General features: G+C 36.7%; 1 protein-coding gene across 3 annotated transcripts in view; it reads right to left on the bottom strand.

Moving 5' to 3' along the window:
* Positions 1–26,750, bottom strand: part of LAMA2 (laminin subunit alpha 2) — a 677,281-nt gene that overhangs the window by 262,691 nt on the left and 387,840 nt on the right. For all 3 annotated transcript variants that reach the window (XM_005684731.3, XM_005684732.3, XM_018053196.1), the window contains exons 16-17: positions 24,215–24,328; positions 19,278–19,405 (exon numbers count right to left, since the gene is read on the bottom strand). In XM_005684731.3, the coding sequence (XP_005684788.2) occupies positions 19,278–19,405; positions 24,215–24,328 (242 nt within the window). The remainder of the gene's footprint in view (positions 1–19,277; positions 19,406–24,214; positions 24,329–26,750) is intronic.

Below are 26,750 nucleotides of genomic sequence, written 5' to 3'. Positions count from 1 at the left end.
TAAACCTTCTCCAGCATTTATTATTTGAAGACTTTTTGATGATAGTCATTCTGACCAGTGTGAAGCAATAACTCACTGTGGTTTTGCTTTTCATTTCTCTAATAATTAGCAATGAACATCTTTTCAGGTGCCTACTGGTCACCTGTATGTCTTCTTCAGAGAAATGTCTATTTAGACATGCCCATTTTTTGATTGGGTTATTTTTAAAGATTTAATAATTCTTATTTGTTGATAGTAGCAAGCTATTAGAACCAAGTAGTTTTATCATTACAAAAAAACCCCACAGACGTATAGTCACAGATGTAGAAAATAAACTGCTGGTTACCAGGGTGTAAGGGGGGGATAAATTGGAAGATTAGGGTTACATGTACATACTACTGTATATAAATTCTACAGCATGGATCTATGTGTACTTAGCTGTGTCCGACTCTTTGTGGGCCCATGAACTATAGCCTGCCAGACTCCTCTGTCCATGGAATTTTCCAGGCAAGACTACTGGAATGGATTGCCATGCTCTTCTCCAGAGGATCTTCCTGAATCAGGGATAGAACCCATATCTCTTGCATGTGGCACTAGAGCCACCTGGGAATAAGAACCTACTGTAGAGCACAGGGAATTCTATTCAGTACTCTGTAAGGGCCTACATGGGAAAGAAGTCTTAAAAAACAGACTGGATATATTAATATGCATAACTGATTCACTTTGCTGTACAACCAAAACTAACACAACAGTGTAAATCAACTACACTCCAACAAAAATTAATATTATTTTTTTCAATTCAGTGAAGCATTTTACATGAATCTATTGAGGTACGTGGGGAAAAATCTGGTCCAATACATTCTGAGTATACAAATCTTACTCAAATTAAAGATGTCACATTAAGGTGGCTGCTACAAGCAGAACAAGCCATCCTCAGCCTACGATCTCTGAGAGGAGACTCATCTTTCAGAGTGCAGCCTGTGGGAGCACACCAAGGGGGAGCACACCAAGGGGAGCACGCCAAGGGGGATTTCCTTGGCAAGAATATGACTGCATTGAAGAGAAGAGGCACATGTTAAAATGGAAAGAAACATTTTTTTAACTCCTCACTCCGTGATTTACTATTGTTTTCAGACATAAAGGAGGACTGGATTTTGACAAGCCTCTAGAATGCATGTATGCCTTCTTTTAAAATTGGCATTATTTAATTGCCTTATCATCTACAGAGAAAGTAATTCTTAACTAAAAAAACCCCAAGGTTTCCCACCCATGTGGGACTATGATGATTGAAAGGAAACCACGCTCTCTTGTCCAAAGATGGTGAAGGAATAGGACAGGGAGACCACTTTCTCCCCCACAAATTCATCAAACGATCATTTGAATGCTGAGCAACTTCCACCAAACAACTCCTGAATGCTGGCGGAGGACACCAGGCACCCAGAAAGGAAGCCCATTCTCTTTGAAAAGATGTAGGACAAAATATAAAGACAAAAAGAGAGACAAAAGAGCTACAGACTGAGACCCGTGCTGGGGAGGGAGTCATGAAGGAAGAGAAGTTTCCAAACAGTAGGAAACCCTCTCACAGGAGGGTCTGACGGCAGTTTTTGGAGTCTCAGAGGGCAACATAACCAAGAGAAAAAAAAAACACAAAAAACAGAACATGCTCCTAACCACATCTGCCGGCAAAGTAGCTCAGACACTCGTATCCGCCACCAGCAAGTGGGGGCTGGACAAGGAGGGGTGGGCTGTGTAATCGATGCTTAGGGTAAGGACTGGGTCTCAGTGCCCTGAGGACAATCTGAGGGAGCTAATGTGAGACAGCAACCCAAACTGTGAGATCACCAGACAGGAAAAAAAAAAGAGATCTTTCCCAAAAAAGGCTCAAAGGTACAGCCTGGTCTGCTCACAGAAAAAAGGAGTGCGTGAATACAAAAGGAGAGCTAGCCAACGGTATACAGGCCTCTCCCAGAGGCAGAGAGGTAGGTGTGTGACAGCCAGAGCCAGAAGGCAAGGGGCAGGGGCAATCTCGGCCCCAGAGACCAGCCTCCTCCACCAAACTGAGCAGGCTCCCAGTTGCTAACCGTGTCTTCCTGGGACCCTGGACAGTTGCCATTTCCCAGGAAGGTCACAGCCTGAGATCAACTCCCCAGAGGAGACACACGGCACACCTGGGAAACCGAGCAGCTGGGACCAGGGAGGTGATTAAGATGCACAGCCCACCTGGGACAGTGCACTCGCCAAGCACCTGGTCACCTGAGCTGCTCGGACCTGGGAAGGGCACAAAATACAGGCCCGGCTGAGTCTGTGCCCTTGCGGAGTACCTGAGAACCTGAGGGGCTTGAAAAGTGAATGTGAAAGTGAAAGTGAAGTCGCTTAGTCGTGTCCGACTCTTTGGCATGACTGAACGACTTCACTTTCACTTTCAAGCCACTCAGGTTCTCAGGTACTCCGCAAGGGCACAGACTCAGCTGGGCCTGTGTTTTGTGCCCTTCCCAGGTCCACGCAGCTCAGGTGACCAGGAGACCTGGGTAATGTAGGAAATGCAGGGTTCTCTTTGGACAGTGCCCCTTGCAGAGCATCCTGGAGCCTGAGCAGTATAGACCCAGGAAGAACACACCACCTTGAGCGGGGGTTAACCCAGCGTGGTCTATATAATGCGAGCACTCCCCACACACGCCAGCGATATTTATTTGCAGGGTCCCTTGCTTGCCACAACACAACTGAACAAGTGAGCCTAAATAAGTGACCACATTTGCCCCCTTGTGTTAGGGTGGAAATTAGACACTGAAGAGACTTGAAATAGAGGAAGCCAAAATAAACAAAGAGGGAACCGCTCTGGAAGTGACAGGTGCAACAGATTAACACCCTGTAGTTAACACTGACTAAGCATTGGAGGGGGCCTGCAGACCTTGAGAACACGTACGTAAAAGCTGGAACAAGGAACTATCTGAAACTGAACTGATCCCACACTGCCCACAAAAACTCCAGAGAAATTCCCAGATATATTTTTACTATTATCACTTTAAAATTTTTCTTATAATTTAAGTTCTTTATTTCTCCTTTAATTTTTATTTTTATAACCTATTACCTTGCAAAAAAAGACCCTAGTTTAAAGCAAATTTCATATATATATATTTCATAATTTTTGTGATTTTGTTTTGTATTTTTAATATATATATTTTTTGAGAGTCTAACCTCTACTCTAGATTTTTAATCTTTGTTTTTGGTATTTGTTATCAATTTTGTACCTTTAAGAATCTAATCTTCAGTATCCATTTTCACTTAGGGGTGTGATTACTGGCTTGATTGCTCTCTCCCCTTTTGACTCTCCCGTTTCTCTCCCAGGTCACCTCTATATCCTTCCTTCCCCTTCTCCTCTCTACTTAACTCTGTGAATGTCTCTGGGTGTTCTGGGCTGTGGGGAACACTTAGGAAACTGATTACTGGCTAGATTAGTCTCTCCTGTTTTGACTCCCCCTCTGTTCCTCCTGGTCACCTCTGTCTCCCTCCTCCCTCTTCTCTTTACTGTGTAACTCTGTGAATCTCTCTGGGTGTTCCAGACTGTTGAAAGCCCTTAGGAAATCGATTACTGGCTAGATCACTCTCTCCCCTTTTGACTCCCCCTCTTCTGGTCACCTCTGTCTCCCATCTCCCTCTTATCTTCTCCATGTAATTCTGTCAACATCTTTGTGTGTCCCTCACTGTGGAGAATTGTTTCACCATTAACCTAGATGTTTTATGATCTGTGCTGTTTGGATGGAGAAGTCTTGAGGCTACTGTAAGAATAAGACTGAAAGCCAAAGGCAGGAGGCTCAACTCCAGAACTTGAGAACATCAGAGAACTCCTGATTCCAGGTAACATGAATAGACAAGAGCTCAACCAAAGGCCTCTATACCTACACTGAAACCAAGCTCCACCCAAGAATCAACAAAATCCAGAGCAAGATCACCATGCCAATTCTCCAGCAAAGCAGGAACACAACCCTGAGCATTAAAAGACAGGCTTTCCAAAGCCATGCCAAAGCCATAGACACTCCAAAACTCACTACTGGACACTTCATTGCACTCCTGAAAGAAGAGATCCAGCTCCACCCACCAGAACACAAACACAAGCTCCCCTAACCAAGAAACCTTGACAACCACTAGTCCAACTCCACCCACAGGCAGCAAGCTCCACAATAAAGAGGAACCAAGAACTTTCAGCCTACAGAGAGGGTACCCCAAACACAGCAATCTAAACAAAAGGAAAAGGCAGAGACATATTCAGCAGGTGAAGGAACATGATAAATGCCCAGTAAACCAAACAAAAGAGGAGGAGACAGGAGTCTTCCTGAAAAAGAATTCAAAATAATGATAGTACAGATGATCTAAAATCTTGAAAACAAAATGGAGTTACAGATAAATAGACTAGAGACAGGGACTGAGAAGACGCAAGAAATGTTTAACAAGGATCTAGAAGAAATAAAGAAGAGTCGATCAATAATGAATAATGTAATAACTGAGATCAAAAGCACCCTGGAGGGAATATACAGTAGAATAACTGAGGCAGAAGAGAGGATAAGTGACATGGAAGATAGAATGTTAGAAACAAATGAAGCAGAGGGGAAAAAAGAAAAAAAGAATTAAAAGAAATGAAAACAACCTCAGAGACCTCTGAGACAATGTTAAACACCCCAACATTCAAATAATAAGAATCCCAGAAGAAGAAAACAAAAAGAAAGGGCATGAGAAAATACTTGAGGAGATAATAATTGAATACTTCCCTAAAATGAGGAAGGAAATAGCCACCCAAGTCCAAGAAACCCAGAGAGGCCCAAACAGGGTAAACCCAAGTCAAAACACCTCAAGACACATATTAATCAAACTAACAAAGATCAAACACAATGAGCAAATATGAAAAGCACCAAGGGAAAAGCAACAAATTATACACAAGGGGATCCCCATAAGGATGACAGTGATCTTTCAATAGAAACTCTTCAGGCCAGAAGGGAATGGCAGGACATACTTAAAGTGATAAAAGAGAAAAACCTACAACCCAGATTACTGTACTTAGTAAGGATCTCATTCAGACATGAAGGAGAAATCAAAAGCTTTATAGACAAGCAAAAGTCGAGAGAATTCAGCACCACTAAACCAGCTCTTCAACACAGATCTTCTCTAGACAGGAAACACAGAAAAGGTTTATAAACTTGAAACTAAAACAACAAAGCATATGGCAATGTGATCATACTTATCAATAATTACCTTAAATGTAAATGGGTTGAATGCCCCAACCAAAAGACAAAGACTGGCTGAATGGATACAAAAACAAGACTCCTATATATGCCGTCTACAGGAGACCCACCTCAAAACAAGGAACACATACAGACTGAAAGTGAAGGGCTGGAGAAAGATGTTTCATGCACATGGAGACCAAAAGAAAGCAGGAGTAGCAATACTTGTATCAGATAAAATAGACTTTGAAATAAAGACCATGAAAAGAGACAAAGAAGGACATTACATAATGCTCAAAGGATCAATCCAAGAAGAAGATTTAACAATGATAAATATATATGCACCCAACATAGGAGCATTTCAACATGTAAGGCAAATGATAAAAAGTATGAAAGGGGAAATTAACAGTAACACAATAATAGTGGGAGACTTTAGTAGCCCACTCATACCTATGAATAGATCAATGAAACAGAAAATCAGCAAGGGTACACAAGCTTTAAATGATACAATGGACCAGTTAGACCTAATTGATAGCTATAGGACATTTCATCCCAAAACAACAAATTTTACCTTTTCCTCAAGTGCACACGGAACATTCTCCAGGATAGATCACATCCTGCACCATAAATCTAGCCTTGGTAAATTCAAAAAGGTTGAAATCATTTCAAGTATTTTTTTGATCACAATGCAATAAGATTAGATGTCAACTACAGGAAAAAAAAACTATTAAAAATACAAACAGATGGAGGCTAAGCAACATGCTTCTGAATATCCAACAAATCATGGAAGAAATCAAAAAGTAAATAAAAATACGCATACAAATAAATTAAAATGAAAACATAACAACCCCAAAACTATGGGATTCAGTAAAAGCAGTGCTAAGAGGAAGGTTCATAGCAATACAAGCTTACCTCAAGAAACAAGGAGAAAATAAAATAAATGACCTAACTTTACACCTAAAACAACTAGAAAAAGAAAAAATAAAGAAACCCAGGGTTAGTACAAGGAAAGAAATAATGAAAATTAGAGCAGAAATAAATGAAAAGGAAACAAAGGAGACTATAGCAAGAATCAACAAAACTCAAAGCTGGTTCTTTGAGAAGATAAATAAAACTGACAAACCATTAGCCAGACTCACCACAAAATAAAGGGAGAAGAATCAAATCAACAAAATTACAAATGAAAATGGAGAAATCACAAAAGACAACACAGAAATACAAAGGAAAATAAGAGACCACTATCAGCAACTATATGCCAATAAAATGGACAACTTGGAAGAAATGGACAAATTCTTAGAAAAGTATAGTCTTCCAAAATGGAACCAGAAAGAATTTAAAATTTTAACAGACCCATCATAAGCATGGATATCAAAACTGTAATCAAAAATCTTCCAAAAAACAAAGCCCAAAACCAGATGGCTTCACTGGTGAATTCTACCAAAAATTTAGAGAAGAGCTAACACCTATCCTATTCAAACTCTTCCAGAAAATTGTAGAGGAAGGTAAACTCCCAAAGTCATTCGATGAGGCCACCATCACCCTAATGCCAAAACCTGACAAAGATGCCACAAAAAAAGGAAACTGTAGGCCAATATCACTAATGAACATAGATGCAAAAATCCTCAACAAAATTCTAGCAAACAGAATCCAACAACATATTAAAAAGAACATACATCACAATCAAGTGGGCTTTATCCCAGGGATGCAAAGATTCTTCAATATTTGCAAATTAATCAATGTGATATACCACATTAACAAATTGAAAAATAAAAGCCATATGATTATCTCAATAGATGCAGAGAAAGCCTTTGACAAAATTATGATAAAAACTCTCCATAAATCGGGCATAGAAGGAACATACTTTAACATATTAAAAGCCATATATGATAAACCCACAGCAAACATTATTCTCAATGGCAAAAAATTGAAAGCATTTCCCCTAAAGTCAGGAACAAGACAAGGATGCCTACTCTCACTACTACTATTCACATAGTTTTGGAAGCTTTAACCACAGCAATCAGAGAAAATAAAGAAATAAAAGAAATCCAAGTTGGAAAGAAGAAGTAAAACTCTCACTGTTTGCAGATGACATGATCCTCTATAGAGAAAACCCTAAAGACAACACCAGAAAATTACTAGAGCTGATCAATGAATATAGTAAAGTTGCAGGATATAAAATTAATACACAGAAATCCCATGCATTTCTATACACTAGGAATGAGAAAACAGAAAGAGAAATGAAGGAAACAATCCCATTCACCATTGTGATGAAAAGAATAAAATACTTAGGAATAAATCTACCTAAAGAAACAAGAGGCCTATATATAGAAAACTATAAAACACTGATGAAAGAAATCAAAGATGACACAGATTGATGGAGAAATATATCATGTTCATGGATCAGAAGAATCAATATAGTGAAAATGAGTATTCTACCCAAAGCAATCTATAGATTCAATGTAATCCCTATCAAGCTACCAACAGTATTTTTCACAGAACTAGAACAGATAATTTCACAATTTGTATGGAAATACAAAAAAATCTCGAACAGCCAAGCAATCTTGAGAAAGAAAAATGGAACTAGAGGAATCAACCTGCCTGACCTCAGACTATACTACAAAGCTACAGTCATCAAGACAGTATGGTACTGGCACAAAGACAGAAATATAGATCAATGGATCAAAATAGAAAGCCCAGAGATAAATCCACACACCTAAGGACACCTTATCTTTGATAAAGGAGGCAAAAATATACAATGGAGAAAAGACAATCTCTTTAACAAGTGATGCTGGGAAAATGGTCAACCACCTGTAAAAGAATGAAACTAGAACACTAACACCATACACAAAAATAAACTCAAAATGGATTAAAAATCTAAATATAAGACCAGAAACTATAAAATACCTAGAGGAAAACATTGGCAGTACACTCTCTGACATGAATCACAGAATGATCCTCTATGACCCACCTCCCAGAGTAACGGAAATAAAAGCAAAAATAAACAAATGGGCTTAATTAAAAGAATATATCTCAAAAATATACAAGCAGCTCCTGCAGCTCAATACCAGAAAAATAAATGACCCAATAAAAAAATGGGCCAAAGAACTAAACAGACATTTCTCCAAAGAAGACATACAGATGGCTAACAAACACATGAAAAGATGCTCAGCATCACTCATTATCAGAGAAATGCAAATCAAAACCACAATGAGGTACCATCTCACATGGATCAGAATGGCTACTATCAAAAAGTCTAGAAACAATAAATGCTGGAGAGTGTGTGGAGAAAAGGGAACCCTTTTACACTGTTGGTGGGAATGCAGACTAGTATAGCCAGTATGGTGAACAGTGTAGACAGTGTAAGTTTTTTTTCCTTAAATAAACTGGAAACAGAACTGCCATACAACCCAGCAATCCCACTGCTGGGCATACACACTGAGGAAACCAGAAATGAAAGAGACACGTGTATGTTGCAGCACTGTTTACAATAGCTAGGACATGGAAGCAACTTAGCTGTCCATTGACAGATAAATGGGTAAGAAAATTGTGGTACATACACACAATGAAATATTATTCAGCTATTGAAAAGAATGCATTTGAATCAGTTCTAATGAGGTGGATGAAACTGGAGCCTATTATACACAGTGAAGTAAGTCAGAAAGAAAAACACCAATACGGTATATTAAGGCATATATATGGAATTTAGAAAGATAGTAACAATGACCCTATATATGAGACAGCAAAAGAGACACAGATATAAAGAACAGAATTTTGGACTCTGTGGGAGAAGGTGAGGCTGGGATGATTTGAGAGAATAGCATTGAAACATGTGTTTATCATATGTGAAATAGATGAGCAGTCCAAGTTCAATGCATGAAACAGGGCATGCAAAGTTGGTGCACTGGGACAATCCAGAGGGATGGGATGGGAAGTGAGGTGGGAGGGGCTTCAGGATGGGGGACACATGTACACCCGTGGTTGATTCACGTCAATGTATGTTAAAAACCACCACAATATTGTAAAGTAATTAGCCTCCAATTATAATAAATTAATTAATTAAATAAATAAGAAAGGAAACCACATCGATTATTTTTTAATCCTAAATTAGTTTACTATAATTCATGTCAAAGGTGCTCCATAAAGCTTCTGACACTTTAAAACTATTCATAAAATAGATTTCAAATTCTTAAATATACCCCTGCCTCAGTTGGAATGACAGAAGTAATGTAAAATGCACTCATTGACAGAAAGCAATGCTTTTTCAGAAAAAAATTAGACAATAACAATATATCAGATTTGACTAGCTCTTTACATTTTTAGTGAGCTTTTATGAATAATTCTATCAAATTTTCACAAAATCCTACGAGCTGATTGGGTGGGCATAATTTTTCTTGTCCAAAGTCATATGCTAATTTCCAGGAGAATTTAGCACAGAATCCCAAACTTTGTTTCTAACTTGATATTCTCTTTTCCCTATTTGTTGCTGTTTAGTGACAAGGCCATGTCCGTCCAACTCTTTGTAACCCCATGGACAGCAGCATGCCAGGTGTCTCTGTCTTTCACACCTTCTTAATTCAGAATTAAGTAAATTTAAACTTTGACTGGAGTGACTTAGCACACAAACTTCTAGTGGTGTAACTACTTGACACATGAGTCTAAATAAAAGCTCCTCATAAAGTATGTTTGAATTTGTGCTTCAATACCCTTTAAACAATGTAAACAGGGTTCATTCCCTTGCTGCTGTAGCTATAACTATGGAGAAGATGGTATTCAGCCACAAACATAAAATTAGAATAAGAAATAAACATGTACATCAAGAAATGTCTATAGAATTTGGATTGGCAAATGCAGCAACTTGACACTGATTTTGGCAAATACTTGAAGCTAACTGTTCTATGAAAGAAAGAGGGAACTGGAAGATCTTTGCTAACTTCAAGAGATTCCAAGATTATGTCATCTAACTGTAATTGGCCAGCTTCACACCAGCAGAGGCACTGTTCTGCTTCCTGGCTTAGTCACTCCACAGAAGACACAAGCGACCAAGAATAGCAGGCATTTTTCACAAACAGGGAGCAAGAGAAGCTACTGCCAGAATAAATAGTAAGGATCTACACAAAGAAACAGTCTTTTTAAATGACTGAATATAGATTTTTATATTTATGTTGATCTATTTATAAGTAAGTGTATATATGTACATATAAATTAATATGTATGTGAGCATATGTGTGTATTTACATACATCAAGGTACAAACACAGATACAATCTGCTTTGTTCCAGAAAGTATTTAATTCTAATATCAAAATATGTACATTAAGATAAAATGATGCAATAAAAGAGAACAAAACTAAAAATTAACATAAAAATTAAGGGTATATTTAGAGTGCAGAATTCATATTATAAAAATGCATTTTTATGGGTATATGTATATATTGTACAATATGTTCATTACATAGTGGAAGATCAACATGTGGCTTTGAACTTTCTCACAGCCAGTGCAAGAGGGAACCCAGAAACCTCTTGTTTCCTGTGATGTGATAGGAAATAATGAATTCTTTCACCACTTGCACAAAGTTTTCAACATTGAGGGTTAGACAATCAGGACATGTTCTGTGTTTGCATGTATAATAGTGGAGCAGTACTCCTTTTAACTAATTGTTATCTGGAACTCTTGCACAGGGGAAGAAAGATAAAATGGGATAAGATGCTACAATGTGTCAGTGAATGAGGAAACTAGGGTAAGATGGTAAGACTGTCAATGCATAACTGCTGAAGGAGTGGAAGACTGAGAAGAAGATGAGAAAAATGAAGGGAAAACTCATCTTACTTCAACACTATGGTTTGGGCCACATGAATTTTTGAAATTTGTCCATAGACTTTTCCTTATTTCAGCTCAATGACCTCTGTTCTACTTATTCTCATGAGACTCATTAAGCAAACATATTTCTTTAATTGTGTTCAAAGGGTGTAAAATCTGATGGAATATCCATAATTGGATTTTGTAATTAGAATTGCATGTTTTCTGTGTTTCTCTAAACATAAGCTTCGCATTCAGCAAAAGCAGAACATGATCTGAGTAAAGTCTGCATGCTGATAAAGTATGAAAGCAAATACTTAGCATAGTGCCACAATAAGTTATAGTTATAATTTAAGAACAGTTTAAAAATTTTGCCAACATATATGTTGGTTTGTCTAATGCTGAAGACATTTAGTTACTCATTTCAGTGGGAAGTGTTAGCTGCTCAGTCATGTCCAGCTCTTTGCGACACCATGGACACCACCAGGCTCCTCTGTCTATGGAATTCTCCAGACAAGAATACTGGAGTGGGTTGCCATTCCCTTCTCCAGGGGATCTTTCTGCGTGAGGGATAGAATCTAGGTTTCCTGCATTGTAGGCAGATTCTTTACTGTCTGAGCCAAAAAGGAAGCCCTAGATATTTATTAGGTATTAATAATTAAACCTGCAGCTTTTCATCCTGCTTCAGTCTCTTAAGTTTGAGTTAGCATAGCTATCACCAAACAGCAGTCATTTTTTACAATGGACATTCACAGTTTTACTGACATTAAGTTCTATTAAATTTGTTTCCTCTCTTCAATGTCTCTATAATTGTTTCTGTTTCTATAGCCCCACTGGAAGAAGCACAGAGAGGTGAATCAGAATATATGGATTATAATATTTGTTCTGCCATAAGCAAGCTATGATCACGATCAAGGCATTTAGTTTCTCTGGAGGTTACTGTTTTCCTTCTGATAGATGGGACCAGTAAGATACATGATAATCTCATATGTGGACACAAAACAATATGTGGCAAATAGTCTAAAATGCCTAACGTTCTAAATTTCTGTATAATGTTGCTGAATTGAACATTTCCTTAACTTTCCTTTCATCTTGGAATAAGTACTAACTTTAACAACTATTGGGGAAAGCCACTAGACCATTGAGGTATGACCTAAAACAAATCCCTTCTGATTATACAGTGGAAGTGAGAAATAGATTTAAGGGACTAGATCTGATAGATAGAGTGCCTGATGAACTATGGATGGAGGTTCATGACATTGTACAGGAGATAGGGATCAAGACCATCCCCAAGAAAAGGAATGAAAAAAAGCAAAATGGCTGTCTGGGGAGGGCTTAAAAATAGCTGTGAAAAGAAGAGAAGCAAAAAGCAAAGGAGAAAAGGAAAGATATAAGGATCTGAATGCAGAGTTCCAAAGAAGCAAGGAGAGATAAGAAAGCGTCTTCAGCAATCAATGCAAAGAAATAGAGGAAAACAACAGAATGGGAAAGACTAGAGATCTCTTCAAGAAAATTAGAGCTACCAAGGGAACATTTCATGCAAAGATGGGCTCAATAAAGGACAGAAATGGTAAGAACCTAACAGAATCAGAAGATATTAAGAAGAGGTGGCAGGAACACACAGAAGAACTGTACAAAAAAGATCTTCATGACCCAGATAATCACAATGGTGTGATCACTCACCTAGAGCCAGACATCCTGGAATGTGAAGTCAAGTGGGCCTTAGAAAGCATCAATACGAACAAAGCTGGTGGAGATGATGGAATTCCAGTTGAGCTATTTCAAATCCTAAAAGATGATGTTGTGAACGTGCTGCACTCAATAAGCCAGCAAATTTGGAAAGCTCAGCAGTGGCCACAGGACTGGAAAAGGTCAGTTTTCATTTCAATCCCAAAAAAAGGCAATGCCAAAGAATGGTCAAACTACTGCACAATTGCACTGATCTCACATGCTAGTAAAGTTATGCTCAAAATTCTCCAAGTGAACTTCCAGACGTTCAAGCTCATGTTAGAAAAGGCAGAGGAACCAGAGATCAAATTGCCAACATCCACTGGATCATCAAAAAAGCAAGGGAGTTCCAGAAAAAAATATCTATTTTTGCTTTATTGACTATGCGAAAGCCTTTGACTGTGTGGATCACAATCAACTGTGGAAAATTCTGAAAGAGATGGGCATACCAGACCACCTGACCTGCGTCTTGAGAAATCTGTATGCAGGTCAGGAAGCAACAGTTAGAACTGGACATGGAACAACAGACTGGTTCCAAATAGGAAAAGGAGTACGTCAAGGCTGTATATTGTCACCTTGCTTATTTAACTTATATGCAGAGTACATCATGAGAAATGCTGGGCTGGAAGAAGCACAAGCTGGAATCAAGGTTGCTGGGAGAAATATCAATAACCTCAGATATGCAGATGACACCACCCTTATGGCAGAAAGTGAAGAAGAACTAAAGAGCCTCTTGATGAAAGTGAAAGAGGAGAGTGAAAAAGTTGACTTAAAGCTCAACATTCAGAAAACTAAGAACATGGTATCTGGTCCCATCACTTCATGGGAAATAGATGGGGAAACAGTGGAAACAGTGTCAGACTTTATTTTTGGGGGCTCCAAAATCACTGAAGATGGTGACTGCAGCCATGAAATTAAAAGACGCTTACTCCTTGGAAGAAAAGTTATGACTAACCTAGATAGCATATTCAAAAGCAGAGACATTACTTTGTTAACAAAGGTCCTTCTAGTCAAGGCTATGGTTTTTCCAGTGGTCATGTATGGATGTGAGAGTTGGACTAAAAAGAAAGCTGAGCACTGCAGAATTGATGAGTTTAAACTGTGGTGTTGGAGAAGACTCTTGAGAGTCCCCTGGACTGCAAGGAGATCCAACCAGTCCATCCTAAAGGAGATCAGTCCTGGGTGTTCATTGGGAGGACTGATGTTGAAGCTGAAACTCCAATACTTTGGCCACCTGATGTGAAGAGCTGACTCATTCAAAAAGACCGTGATGCTAGGAAAGATTGAGGGCAGGAGGAGAAGGGGACAACAGAGGATGAGATAGTTGGATGGCGTCGTTGACTCACTGGATGCGGGTTGGGGTAAAGTCCAGGAGTTGGTGATTTATAGGGAGGCCTGGTGTGCTGCGGTTCATGGGATTGCAAAGAGTCGGACATGACTAAGCGACTGAAGTGAACTGAACTTAACAAGTATAGGATGAGCTCCAAAGTCCACTCTAAAAGTTCTCAATTCTTTCAAAAATTTAAAGTTTAGTACTTCTGATGCACACAAAGAAGTAGTATTCACAATGGTAAGTATACAGAACTTATCAAGAGCCTACTCTCTGTTCAGCTTTGTGCCAAGAATATCTCTAATTTTATTATATAACACACGTATCCTAAGAGTTCAAGGACTGTCATGTGTCTCTTATCATATTTAATCTATAAGTTATGTGATGCCAGATTTAAAAGAATATAAACACTTGAAATGTTTACAGTTTTATTTGCTTCTCTAGAGATAAATTTCACTACCTAGTTACAATCTATAGCTGGAATATATACATCACCAAGATGAGATGGCTAAGCAAACAGTGGACACTGTAAATAGTTGATAAAGTGATATATATGTATAATTTAAATATTATATGCTTGTCTGTATCCATACATCATAATAATTATACCAATCTATCTCTAGCTCCCTACACATTTGATTTATTTTGCAATATTATCTAAGAAATTTGGAGCCAAAATGCTTGTGATCTGTAAGATTTATGACCAGGGATTAAATAGATAAATCACAAGGCAAAACTATCACTAAGCCTTACACTTCTAGATGAAGGTTGCAGCAACCTTTAGTTGAATTTTTTTTTTCCTAAATAGTCTGTGAACATTCAAATCACATCTCCTGGATAATATGTGAATAGTCAATTTATTCCTCAGAGTTTCTAACTCAGATTATAAGAATAATGACTTTTCAAAAACATTTTTAAAAGGAGAGTTTCTCTAAGTCATTAGATATCCCATTATTTAGTGAATACATATTCAGGTTATTAGATTAAAATTAAATTTTGTCTCGTCACAGTTGTGCAGCTGAATTATGTTAATTTTCAAAATTGTGGTAAACTTACAAAATCTAATACCTCTAAACATAAATTTTTAAACAAAGTGACTTGTCACTGTTCCTTCTTTTTACTAAAACAAAAATGCCACCTATCTATTATAGCTGATTTTCAATATTTATTGTTAGTTTCAGGTGTACAGAAAAGTGATTCAGGTTTTTTGCAGATTATATTCCACTCTAGGTTATTATAAGTTTTGGGTATAATTCCCTCTAAAAATGCTACATTTAAAGCTGGCATTTAAAATAGGTTTTGGTACTCTACTGCCAATTCTACTTGTAAGGATAAAATTATAACCTAATAATTTAACAATTATTTAATGGAAATAAAAACACCTTAAATGAAAGGATCTTTAAATATTTCATTACTGTTATTATTGAACTTTCCTTAAAGAGTCAAGATCTGCACAATATATCAAACTGGAATACCATACTTAGGAACATTTTGTCACTGGATACTAGAACCTCAATTCTTTTTATCACTGACAGATGATGGATGGTGTTTAATGCTTGCTGACTTTTTTCTTTCAGGAACACAATTAGAATCCATTTTAAAGTAGAAGCACAGTGAACAGAGAAGGATGGGTCATGAATGCCTATAATTACCCAAGCAAAGTTCTCTCCTTAATGGCTCATCCATATTTATAATAATACCAGTACAATTTGAGGATAAATTCATAAGGTCTATATATTCACTCGATTATATAATTCTGCAAATGTTTTAGGCCAGGATTCATGTGATACTATGAATGGCCAGCTCTGCTGGACTGACAGCTATGCTAACGCCATTGATATTTTGGTTGCAAAGGAGTGCAATGCAGATGAGTAACTAGATGCCAGTCCTTTGTTTTCCTTGAAGTTTTGTGTAAATTGGATGGTTCTGGAGAATTCCACTGAAGCGAGTGAGTCGGTTCTCCATAGCTTGATCTAATCCTTCACAAGTACACCAGAGAGCAAGATTTGTGTCATGGATGTCTGACATATTCATTATTTTCCAGATTTCCTTTTAGCCTTCTTCCTCTTCTCTGACATCCCTGGTTGCCAAAAGATCTTCAGTTTGGTAACCATCCAGGCACATGCCCTAAATTCTGAAAATATTCTGATCACTAATATATATTACCCCATTTCCCATTTAAGTCTCTTAATGTTATCACTTAAAATGCAGTGTTACTTAAAGAAGCCCTTAATGTAAGACTGTAGGGGAATGGAAAGCACATGACTTTAACTTTAAAATTTCAACTCTGATACTTTAATTTACGACTGAGTAAATTACTTAATAAATGATCAGTCTCAGTATTAGGCTCACCATGTTCAATCATGGTTTTAGGTGCTTGGTGCATTTCAATTTATGTGATTCTCACAACAACCCTCTCAGAAGGTCCTAATTAGGACAAGAGAATTGAGACCCAGAGAATGTAAGTTACTTTCCCAGAGTCATAAGGCTAGAAAGAATGAAATTCAGCATTTAAATCAAGGAATTCCAGTTCCAGAGATTGGCACTATAATGCTCTTTTCCCACTTGAAAACTCTTTCTTAATATTTAATGAAAGCAGACTACTACATTCTAGATAAGGTCAGGTATTTTATTTGGCATTAGAGAGTTCCAGAAAAACATCTATTTCTGCTTTATTGACTATGCCAAAACCTTTGACAGTGTGGATCACAATCAACTGTGGAAAATTCTGAAAGAGATGGGAATACCAGACCACCTGACCTACCTCTTGAGAAACCTAGATGCAGGACAGGAAGCAACAGTTCGAACTGGACATAGAACAACAGACTGGTTCCAAATAGGAAAAGGAGTACGTCAAGGCTGTATATTGTCACCCTGCTTATTTAACTTATATGCAGAGTACATCATGAGAAATGCTGGGCTGGAAGAACCACAAGCTGGAATCAAGATTGCTGGCAGAAATATCAATAACCTCAGACATGCAGATGACACCACCCTTATGGCAGAAAGTGAAGAGGAACTAAAAAGCCTCTTGATGAAAGTGAAAGAGGAGAGTGAAAAAGTTGGCTTAAAACTCAACATTGAGAAAACAAAGATCATGGCATCTGATCCCATCACTTTATCAGAAATAGACGGGGAAACAGTGGAAACAGTGTCAGACTTTATTTTGCGGGGCTCCAAAATCACTGAAGATGGTGACTGCAGCCATGAAATTAAAAGACGCTTACTCCTTGGAAGAAAAGTTACGACTAACCTAGATAGCATATTCAAAAGCAGAGACATTACTTTGCCAACAAAGGTCCATCTAGTCAAGGCTATGGTTTTTCCTGTGGTCATGTACGGACCTGAGAGTTGGGCTGTGAAGAAAGCTGAGCGCCAAAAAATTGATGCTTTTGAACTGTGGTGTTGGAGAAGACTCTTGAGACTCCCTTGGACTGCAAGGAGATCCATCCAGTCCATTCTGAAGGAGATCAGCCCTGGGATTTCTTTGGAGGGAATGATGCTAAAGCTGAAACTCCAGTACTTTGGCCACCTCATGCGAAGAGCTGACTCATTGGAAAAGACCCTGATGCTGGGAGGGATTGGGGGCAGGAGGAGAAGGGGACAACAGAGGATGAGATGGCTGGATGGCATCACTGACTCGGTGGATGTGAGTCTGAGTGAACTCTCGGAGTTGGTGATGGACAGGGAGACCTGGCATGCTGCGATTCATGGGGTCGCAAAGAGTCGGACACGACTGAGCGACTGAACTGAACGGAACCTTCAGAAACAGTTTAATAAGTGGGTGTAAAATAATGCCAAGTATAATGCCTGACCCTATGCCTAGAATGTAGTAGTCTGCTTCCATTAAATCTTAGTTCTTTTCCTCTCCAGTGACTAAGATGGAAATTCTGATGGAGGGATGTTGTCAAGGAAGAGTAAAAGGATTCCATGTGGGCTGAAGTGCAGGAAGAGTAATTCCTAAGATAACTTTTAAATTCAAGACATAATTAATCTCAAAATCTTTTACTTCTAGTATTCATGGACTCTAGCAATAAAAGTCCATTTTTATTAGGCATATCTTAGATAAGACCGTAAAATATGACCAACTTGGTAACACCTTCACATTAAAAAGTTGTAACTTTGTAACCTGTAGCATAATCATCATGAAAAATTTTTGCTCTTCAAGGATTACTACAGCATTCAGAAATAGATGAAAATTACATACAAAAATATGAATTAAGCACTAAGCTTACCTTTAAGAAAATTTTTAAAAATTTGATTTAAAACTAAAGTTACTTACAATGTTTACTAATAAAAAGCATTGATTAGCATTATAATTAATATGCTTACTTAAAATAAAAAGAAATTTTTGGTTTCAGGGTCTTTCTTACATATTTGCTTATGAGATGGTTGCCCCTGAGGGGAAAGTGAATTACAGCATCTGAAATAATGTGTTCCCCTAAAAGGTAAAGGGAAGATCAGGCAAAATATATACTTTAAAAAGTCTGCTACACAAAGTTATTGTTTCAGATGAACAAGTAGAAAATTTTTTAAAAAACAGATATCCAGATGAATAGAAAAACTGTATGAAGTTTGCATTAAACTTTTCATGATGTGTTTTATGCAAACTAAAGTGCTATCATCCATATTTCAATATTTTATAATTTGTAATACCATTAAACTATTTCAATAGATAAAAATATATATACAATATGATATTATATGATAATATGATAAATCATGCAATAACCAAGGGATAAAACTGTGGTTAAAGGTCAGCTAGATTTATTTCTTATTTTACCTTTTTGAGGGATTTATGACTTGCCTAAGATTTACAAACAGTGTGTGACTGGGACCCAAATAAGCAGCATTTTATTAGTAGTATTTTTTAATACAGTATGAAGGGGTGTGTGTGTGTGTGTGTGTGTGTGTGTGTATCTGTGGGTATGTGTCAAAGTTTGTAAAATATATGTCTGTTCTTTGGAGTTGGTTTAGAAATTATATTTGAGTTCTATCTCTTAGATACTAAATCCCCAAAACTAGAGCTAAAAATATTAAAAATTTCATGGAATAAACAGCCACAGCTTTAAATACTTTATATTTAGAAAAATTCATATTATCTTCCTGATAAATTTATGCACATCTTTATTATTTATTTATGTGTGACAAGAGAAAGGGTAAATTCTATATCAAAAATACACTTGCAGAACCAGATTCCCAACTCTGGAAAGAGGTAAGTTTGTTACTCACTTATTGGATGGGCTATTGAGTGGACAGGCACAGGGCTGACAGTCGTCAGAGGTTCCTTTAGTAGGATCACCATAGAAACCAGGAAGACATTTATTGCAATATGGGCCATCAGTGTGATCCTTACAATTCTGAGGAAGAAGTGCACATCAGAGTTTATTATTCCAGTCTCTAGCATCAATGCATTACCAAAAATAGGTCTACAGAATCATTAGTCTGTTCCCCGCCAGGAAGAGTAATTTCCCACATAAAATGGTCAATTTTACAGCTGTGAAATAGCATTGAAAGTTAATTTAATTTCTAGCTTATAAACTACATGCTACTTTCAGCATATGCATACTTAACAAAAAGATGACTGAAATTCACTATAAAGTTTTTTCATTATGTAAATCATATTTTCTTTTTTTTTGGTTTTCATTTTTTTCTTAAAGAAATATGTGTGAGTATGTGTAGTAACATACATTTAGACTCTACAGAGACTAAATGACATATGTTTGATGGAAATTGTACCTGATTTAGGTAAAAATTAATTGTTCAACTTAAAACTGCTGATTTAATGAGAACTGTGGCTAATCATACAAATCCTCTGAGACTATAGCCTTCCTACTCTGAGATTAATCTGGACCTCAGTATGCTCTGATGATGTGGACAATGCACTAATGTATTACAGTTGTGAGGGCCTTGCTTGACTCATGATTAAAAGATGGGAAGACTGAGAAATTTTTAAATATATACTAATAAATAGTAAAACCACAAGGCATGTAACAATTTCCCTCAGACACTGGTTTTTAAAATAAAACAGCATTTTCCATCAATTAGTATTTTCTGGAAACATGTACTTTTTAAAAATAGAGAAAATCAAAATAGAGTAATTTATATCTTGATTTCTTCATATTAATTAAAGTAGATTTATCAACTTAGTGTTCACAAAATTCATCAAGACTGGTAAAGGTGAACAATCAATTAATGAATGAAATTGTCTATAGTTTTCAATAGCACAATTTGATCAATTTGTATGATGTTTTGGCATTGTGTAGACATAACTTTTTCAAACTCCTGTAATACAATAAAATGTATATAATGCCTATTAAATATCATACAGCATAGATTTATTGTGACAAATATATTTTTAATCTTACAAGCATATAAAATTCTATTTTTTCTCATTTCAAAAGAGTTCATCAGAGTTTGGAGTATAAGACCTTTAATTTTATCATCAATAACGAAATATGTAAAGGAAATAGCTAACAGCCAAAATATAAATTCATTTTAAGCATAAAGTAAAAATTTATTAACCTTGATGACCAATGGGAGAGCCAGTTTGATTTAATGAAAGTTCTGAGTTATTCCAATATATTTTAAGTTCTATTTTAATTACATTTAATAAATATATTTAATTTAAAACTACATAAATAATATTTCAGAGAACAGTTGGTCAAATTCCTTGGGGAGAGGGACAGATTACTGCATAGAAGATATGAAACGGAATCCAATAATTTAAATCTGAATCAATTGCTTACATTCTGTAAAATGTGAGAGCTGACGCCCATAATATATGCAGCTTTCAAGTTCTGAAATCCTATGACAGTTTGAAGTACAAGTGAATAGGTGACTCTTTAGTATCTGTTAATACTTGAAAATAGGTTTTTCCTTAAGGTATTTAAAATTCTCAAATTTATTTATCAACCTTCTATCAAAGTAGCAAAGATGTTAACTTTATTATCAACACTTGTCTAAATAACAGCACATCTGGTAGGAAGTTGCCAAACATGGATCAATCTGATGAAAGGCTTTCCTCTTTGATTTCATCTTCATATTAGTTCCTTTCAGTTTTCAAGTTTAACTAAAGTTGGCTCTTACTAAAAAAAATTGTATGTTTGTTGCAATATTCTTTGTATATTGTTATACTGACACAATCAAAATTATATCTTCAAAGATTTAGGGACTTTAAAAAACAAGATCATAAAACTGATTATGTACATGATTAACCATGTTGAAAATGGTTTTTCTAAAACTCAACTGAAAATCTTGTACAACCCAGAGACCCTGATTTGCTTTACTAATTTGGAAGAAAAATAACATATTTTTTGCATTTCCTAATGTCATATGTCACTGAATGGAAATAATAAAATTAATCTTAAAACTCAACTGTTTTTGTAATTGAAACCATAAAACAGTAATAGACAACAATACAATGGAAACTCAAACTGAAAGAAAGATGAAAGGTTCACTCTGATGGGCTGGTGATTTTTATAGGTATCCTGCTCCAAAGTGCTCTTTAAATGTCTTCTCACATCACTTATCACAAGAACAATGACAAGGAGTAAGTATGCAATCTTCCCATGTGACTTGACTGTTTCTTGCTGCTAAGTCAGTTCAGTTGTGTCTGACCCCATAGACATCAGCCCACCAGGCTTAGGTCACTTCAGAAGTACTGCAAGTCAAACTGATCTTTCAATATAGGTCCATACTATAAAAGAGGTCTGGATTTTGGTCTGATATCTAAAATATTTCAATTTATTTCTAGTTAGATTTCAAAGCCCAAACTAACTAAAATGTAGCTTATCTGGGAAAGTTTCAAAATTTTTTGTTTAATGTAATGCTAGGAGGGAGAGCATAAATAATTTTTTAAAAAGAAGCTAAATGTAGAGCAACTGAATGGTCAGATTGCTTTTGATGTGCAGCACTTAAATATTTTTATCGTTGTGGATCATGTTAGAATTAATATGCTCAAAATGGGACAGCAGCATTTAGTTATCAGTATCATTTCAAATAGAGCACTTGGAAGTCTCCAGAAAATATCTTACATTATTATCTATTTATCAGCTACAATGGAAAATTCAGAAAACACGCCAGATTAAGGTCATTAAGGTCAATCATTAAGGTCTCTGTTGCTTCCCTAAGATCCCTTGCTTATTTGAAGTAGCCTCCTATCTCCTTGTCCATGAAACAAATTCAATAAACTAGAGTTCATTAGTAGAAGGTCTCAGATAATCACTGATTCCCCTCACTTCTTCCCTCCGAAATTATGCTGGATGAAACCATCTTACTCTAAAACAATGGGCTTTCATTCTTAGAAATATCCTATAACCAAATGGACTAATAGCATGATTTTAGACTTAATCTTAATGAATGCAGCATGAAATATTGCTGTGGGAAGCATTATGAGTCTGTTATCATGAAATATTAATTTTTGTCTTTTTAGGTTTAAGTAAAACAGTTATGACCAACCTAGATAGCATATTGAAAAGCAGAGACATTACTTTGCCAACAAAGGTCTGTCTAGTCGAGGCTATGGTTTTTCCTGTGGTCATGGATGTGAGAGTTGGACTGTGAAGAAAGCTAAGGGCCAAAGAATTGATGCGTTTGAACTGTGGTGTTGGAGAAGACTCTTGAGAGGCCCTTGGACTGCAAGGAGATCCAATCAGTCCGTTCTGAAGGAGATCAGTCCTGGGTGTTCATTGGAAGGACTGATGCTAAAGCTGAAACTCTGATACTTTGGCCACCTCATGCAACGAGTTGACTCATTGGAAAAGACTTTGATGCTGGGAGGGATTGGGGGCAGGAGGAGAACGGGACGACAGAGGATGAGATGGCTGGATGGCATCACCGACTCGATGGACATGAGTTTGAGTGAACTCCGGGAGTTGGTGATGGACAGGGAGGCCCGGCGTGCTGCGTTTCATGGGGTCTCAAAGATTCGGACATGACTGAGCGACTGAACTGAACTGAACTGAAAACAAATCTATATCTGTTTTGGGCTGAATATTTGTTTAAAAGTAACTCAATATTTTTCCCAAGGTACATTTAAAAGACTTACTGTATAATTAAAATGAAAATCACTTAGTCTTTCTGTTCATAACAATGCCATTTGAAAAATCTACTGATCCACAAATTAAGGCTATCATGCTTTATCCCGCAATGCAATTAAACAAAATCTTCTATAGAGAAAACAGAAAGAGCATCAATAAAACTAAATGTCAAATCACATTGAAACAAAAGCCTGAATTTTCATTTTGGATTTTTCCCAGAAGCTTTTAAATGGAAGAAAAAGGCTAGGGGAGGGGGAAGAATGAGCAAGAGAAAGAGAGAACATTAAGAAATACAGATAACAGAGGCTGCCTTAAATTCTACAGGGAAATGAGAATATGATATCCTCCCAAACTGGCACCATTTCAAATTGTGTTCCTGCAAGATTAATGAAATAAGAAGTGTTGTTTCAAGCTTCATGTCATATCAGACAATATAAAACTAACATGCCCTTGAGTTAATCAGAATGGTCTATTCAGCGTAATCTCCAATCCAAAAGCTTCTTAGCAGGATGGAAAGTGCTTCACCCTCTGTAGAGCTTTTTTTCTGGTTACTTTATTGACTTAATAGTAGAGGAGTAAGCAGCTCTGGTGAATATGTGTTGTACATATTTATTATTTTTAATTTACACACAATGTTTTGAATTTAGTTAAATGCTGAAATTTTCCAATAAAAAAGAATGTAGTATGCCCTCATTTTCAAAGTGATAAAAAAGTGTAATCATGCCTATTACAAAGGTTATATTTTATATTTTTCATATTATGGGGTTACAAATCATTTCCTGTTACAGAAATGCAGTCAATTTTTGGGTAGAATTACATAAGGGGTTGAAACCATATATATTTGTGGCAGATATGTATCCCAGTCATTAGTTATGTTTTATTATGATATATCTGATCTTAATTCAATCCTTAGACTAACGTGAGTAAACACTTTCTAATGCTTATCAGTCAGGAAGACTACATATGAAAGAACCTTCTCAGCTTCCAACTCAGTTCAATATAAAGATAGACGTCAAATCCCTTCTTGACTCAAGTGTTTAAGGTCCCGAAGGTAGTAATTGAGTTGCAGGGCTTATTGAGCTGATTTCAGCCCTGTCAGTCAGCAACGCCAATGGAGAAAGCACTTACCAGGCATTCTCCGGTGATATCTTCACAGGATTCCGCGTGACCAAAGCACTGACAGGGTTCACAGATGCCACCCAAAATAGTGCCATTAACTCGTCTGTGCCTAGGCCAACAAGACTGAAAGGAAAATATGGTCTCAAGTTAGTCTCAGGGATTTTTTTTTTAAAGCTTACTTTTGTCTTCAGCAGATAAACATATTTAGGTAGCAAACCCAGCAAATGTCCATGTCAAAGTGTTGCCATTATGGAAATATGGCTACCAGAGCTATTCCTCCTGACACAGAGGCTTCGTACTGACCTTAGTGTTATTGGCAGGTATGAGATTAGAGGAAGCATTAACTTGATGACTCTTCTGAAATAGCAAAATAAAGCAGAGATATAAAGAATTGAACCATGACAGTTTCAAAGTAAAAAGCACAGACAAGAAAACGGAAGAAAAAGTATTGGAAAAAAGCAGCCAACATAAAGGGACTCTTCAGAACCTTAGCCTACTAGAGCATTTAATGTCTTGTCCAAGGATTGTAGATTCTCTGGAATGTCTTCTCTTTCTCACATGCAAACTGCCCTTAACTCTGTCACTTTCAGAAAATCTTTGCAATCAGCTGGAAAAAAGGTAGCACTCATCTTGCATTTGATCACCTACATGGCTGACTTCTGCACATATATAATTTATAGTTCTCATTCTCAACTTCCTCCATCCTATTATACTTTCTCAAATTTACACAAAATAGTTTATGACTTATTTACCATACATTCCTTAGATATTTTATTTTATGGTTTTATTCTACTAGAACTCTAGTTATATCCATCATTCCTTTTTAAAGTGTAAAACACTTTCTCATACAAAAATAGAATTCTGAGTAGAAAAAGGATATTTGGGCCACAGAGTATCTGTGTGTCAGTGCTGGCTTTCAGTTCGCTGTCATGTTTAAGCATCCCTTCCGTGGGGGTCACTATCAGCTGGACAGGGCACAAAATAAAGGGGGCAAACACTGCTGCCCTGTAGGAGCTTATGATCTCCCTCAAGTTAAAACTGCATTTTGTGGGTTATGTACTGTATTTCTGGATGGTTAACTACAACACAGTATATCATGGAAAGGCCTTTTTTTTTCCTAGCTGAGAGTGGAAACAAGAGAGAAACCACTGAGGTAATAAAGAATATAGAATTGTGCTGTGTATTGTTGGAAATGTTCCTTCTGCCTCAGGATATGAGGATCCTTAAATTTGAACATCGATAGCAAAGATATAGAAAAAGGATGATCTGATACTTTATATCCTAAAGGAAAACAAAAGCAACTTTCTTAATTTGGGCAGTATAGAAAAGAAGGTGTCAATTTTGTAACCCTTTCTAATAATTTTTTATCATTAAAAATATTATCAACCTAGACTCATTATAGAATAGATTTTGTAATGTAATATATTATTTCTAAAAACTGGTGAAGCCATATATTCAGAAGGGAGTAGATATTAAGGGTGTTGATAGTAGGGAGAGAATCGACTTACTGTTTTGAGGAAAAATATTCATAGAATTGTCATTAATAAGATATATATTATATACAGGTATATATATAATATATAAGGTGTGTGTATATATATATATATATGAAACAAGGCATATACATATATATACACATATATATCTGCAAATATATTACTTATCCTACATCCTCTTTAAATTTCCCAACTCTTTACACCTCTCTCTTAGCCAGTGATTTCATCTCATTAGTCACGAGAATATTGAAGGCAGTGGAAACTATCTTTCTGCTACCAAGTACGCAAGCACAAGCCCATATTTCCATTAGTCATATTTCCCTCTGGAACAATGGGGATGAGGCATGCAGAATTCCTTATACTCTCAAAGGATTATCAGCCCACTTGTAATTGTTTTCCCAATATACCCACTCAGTGCTGCATCAATAACAGCTTTCCTTTCTGTTAGATCATTACTATCAGCTTGGAAATATGACTTGTATCTCTGTAAAAAAATTAGCTAACAGAAAAAAAAGACAAAAATACTCTCTTAATATCCCATAACTTTCAGTTACCTACCTATTTTTTTCTTTTAGGTAAGACTGCTCTAAAATATCTTTTCTTTCTCACTTCCCTTCAATGGTTCACTCCATCCTAATCTGTCTTGTGCCATAATCACTGGGTTAAAACTGCTCTTGTCCATGCCACTGAATTCCAGGGAACCAAATCAAATGAATGATTCTACAATTAACATTTTATTTGATCTCTCATCAAGCTATGGTTTAGTTGATTCCTATCTCCCTCAAAAGCCCTCTTCTCACAGCTTTCGTGATAGCACAGGCCCAGGTTTCTGCCCATCTCTTTGCTGTCTCCTCTGCTTCAACTCCCTTCTCATGGTCAGGAGCTCTTGGGGGCTTAGTCATTTTCTCTTTTTTCCTCCACACTTGCTCCCAGGTAATTCTATTCAGCTGTCTAGTTGATGATTTCTTCCAAATACATACCTCTAGACCAGACAGATATTCTGAGGTCAAGACCTACATATTCTAACTGGACATTGACAATATACTTCA

Source organism: Capra hircus, chromosome 9, assembly GCF_001704415.2.
Source record: "Capra hircus breed San Clemente chromosome 9, ASM170441v1, whole genome shotgun sequence".
In the NCBI taxonomy this organism is placed as follows: domain Eukaryota; kingdom Metazoa; phylum Chordata; class Mammalia; order Artiodactyla; family Bovidae; genus Capra; species Capra hircus.
The sequence above is the reverse complement of the archived record's forward strand: the minus strand, read 5'-3'. Positions and strand labels throughout refer to the sequence as shown.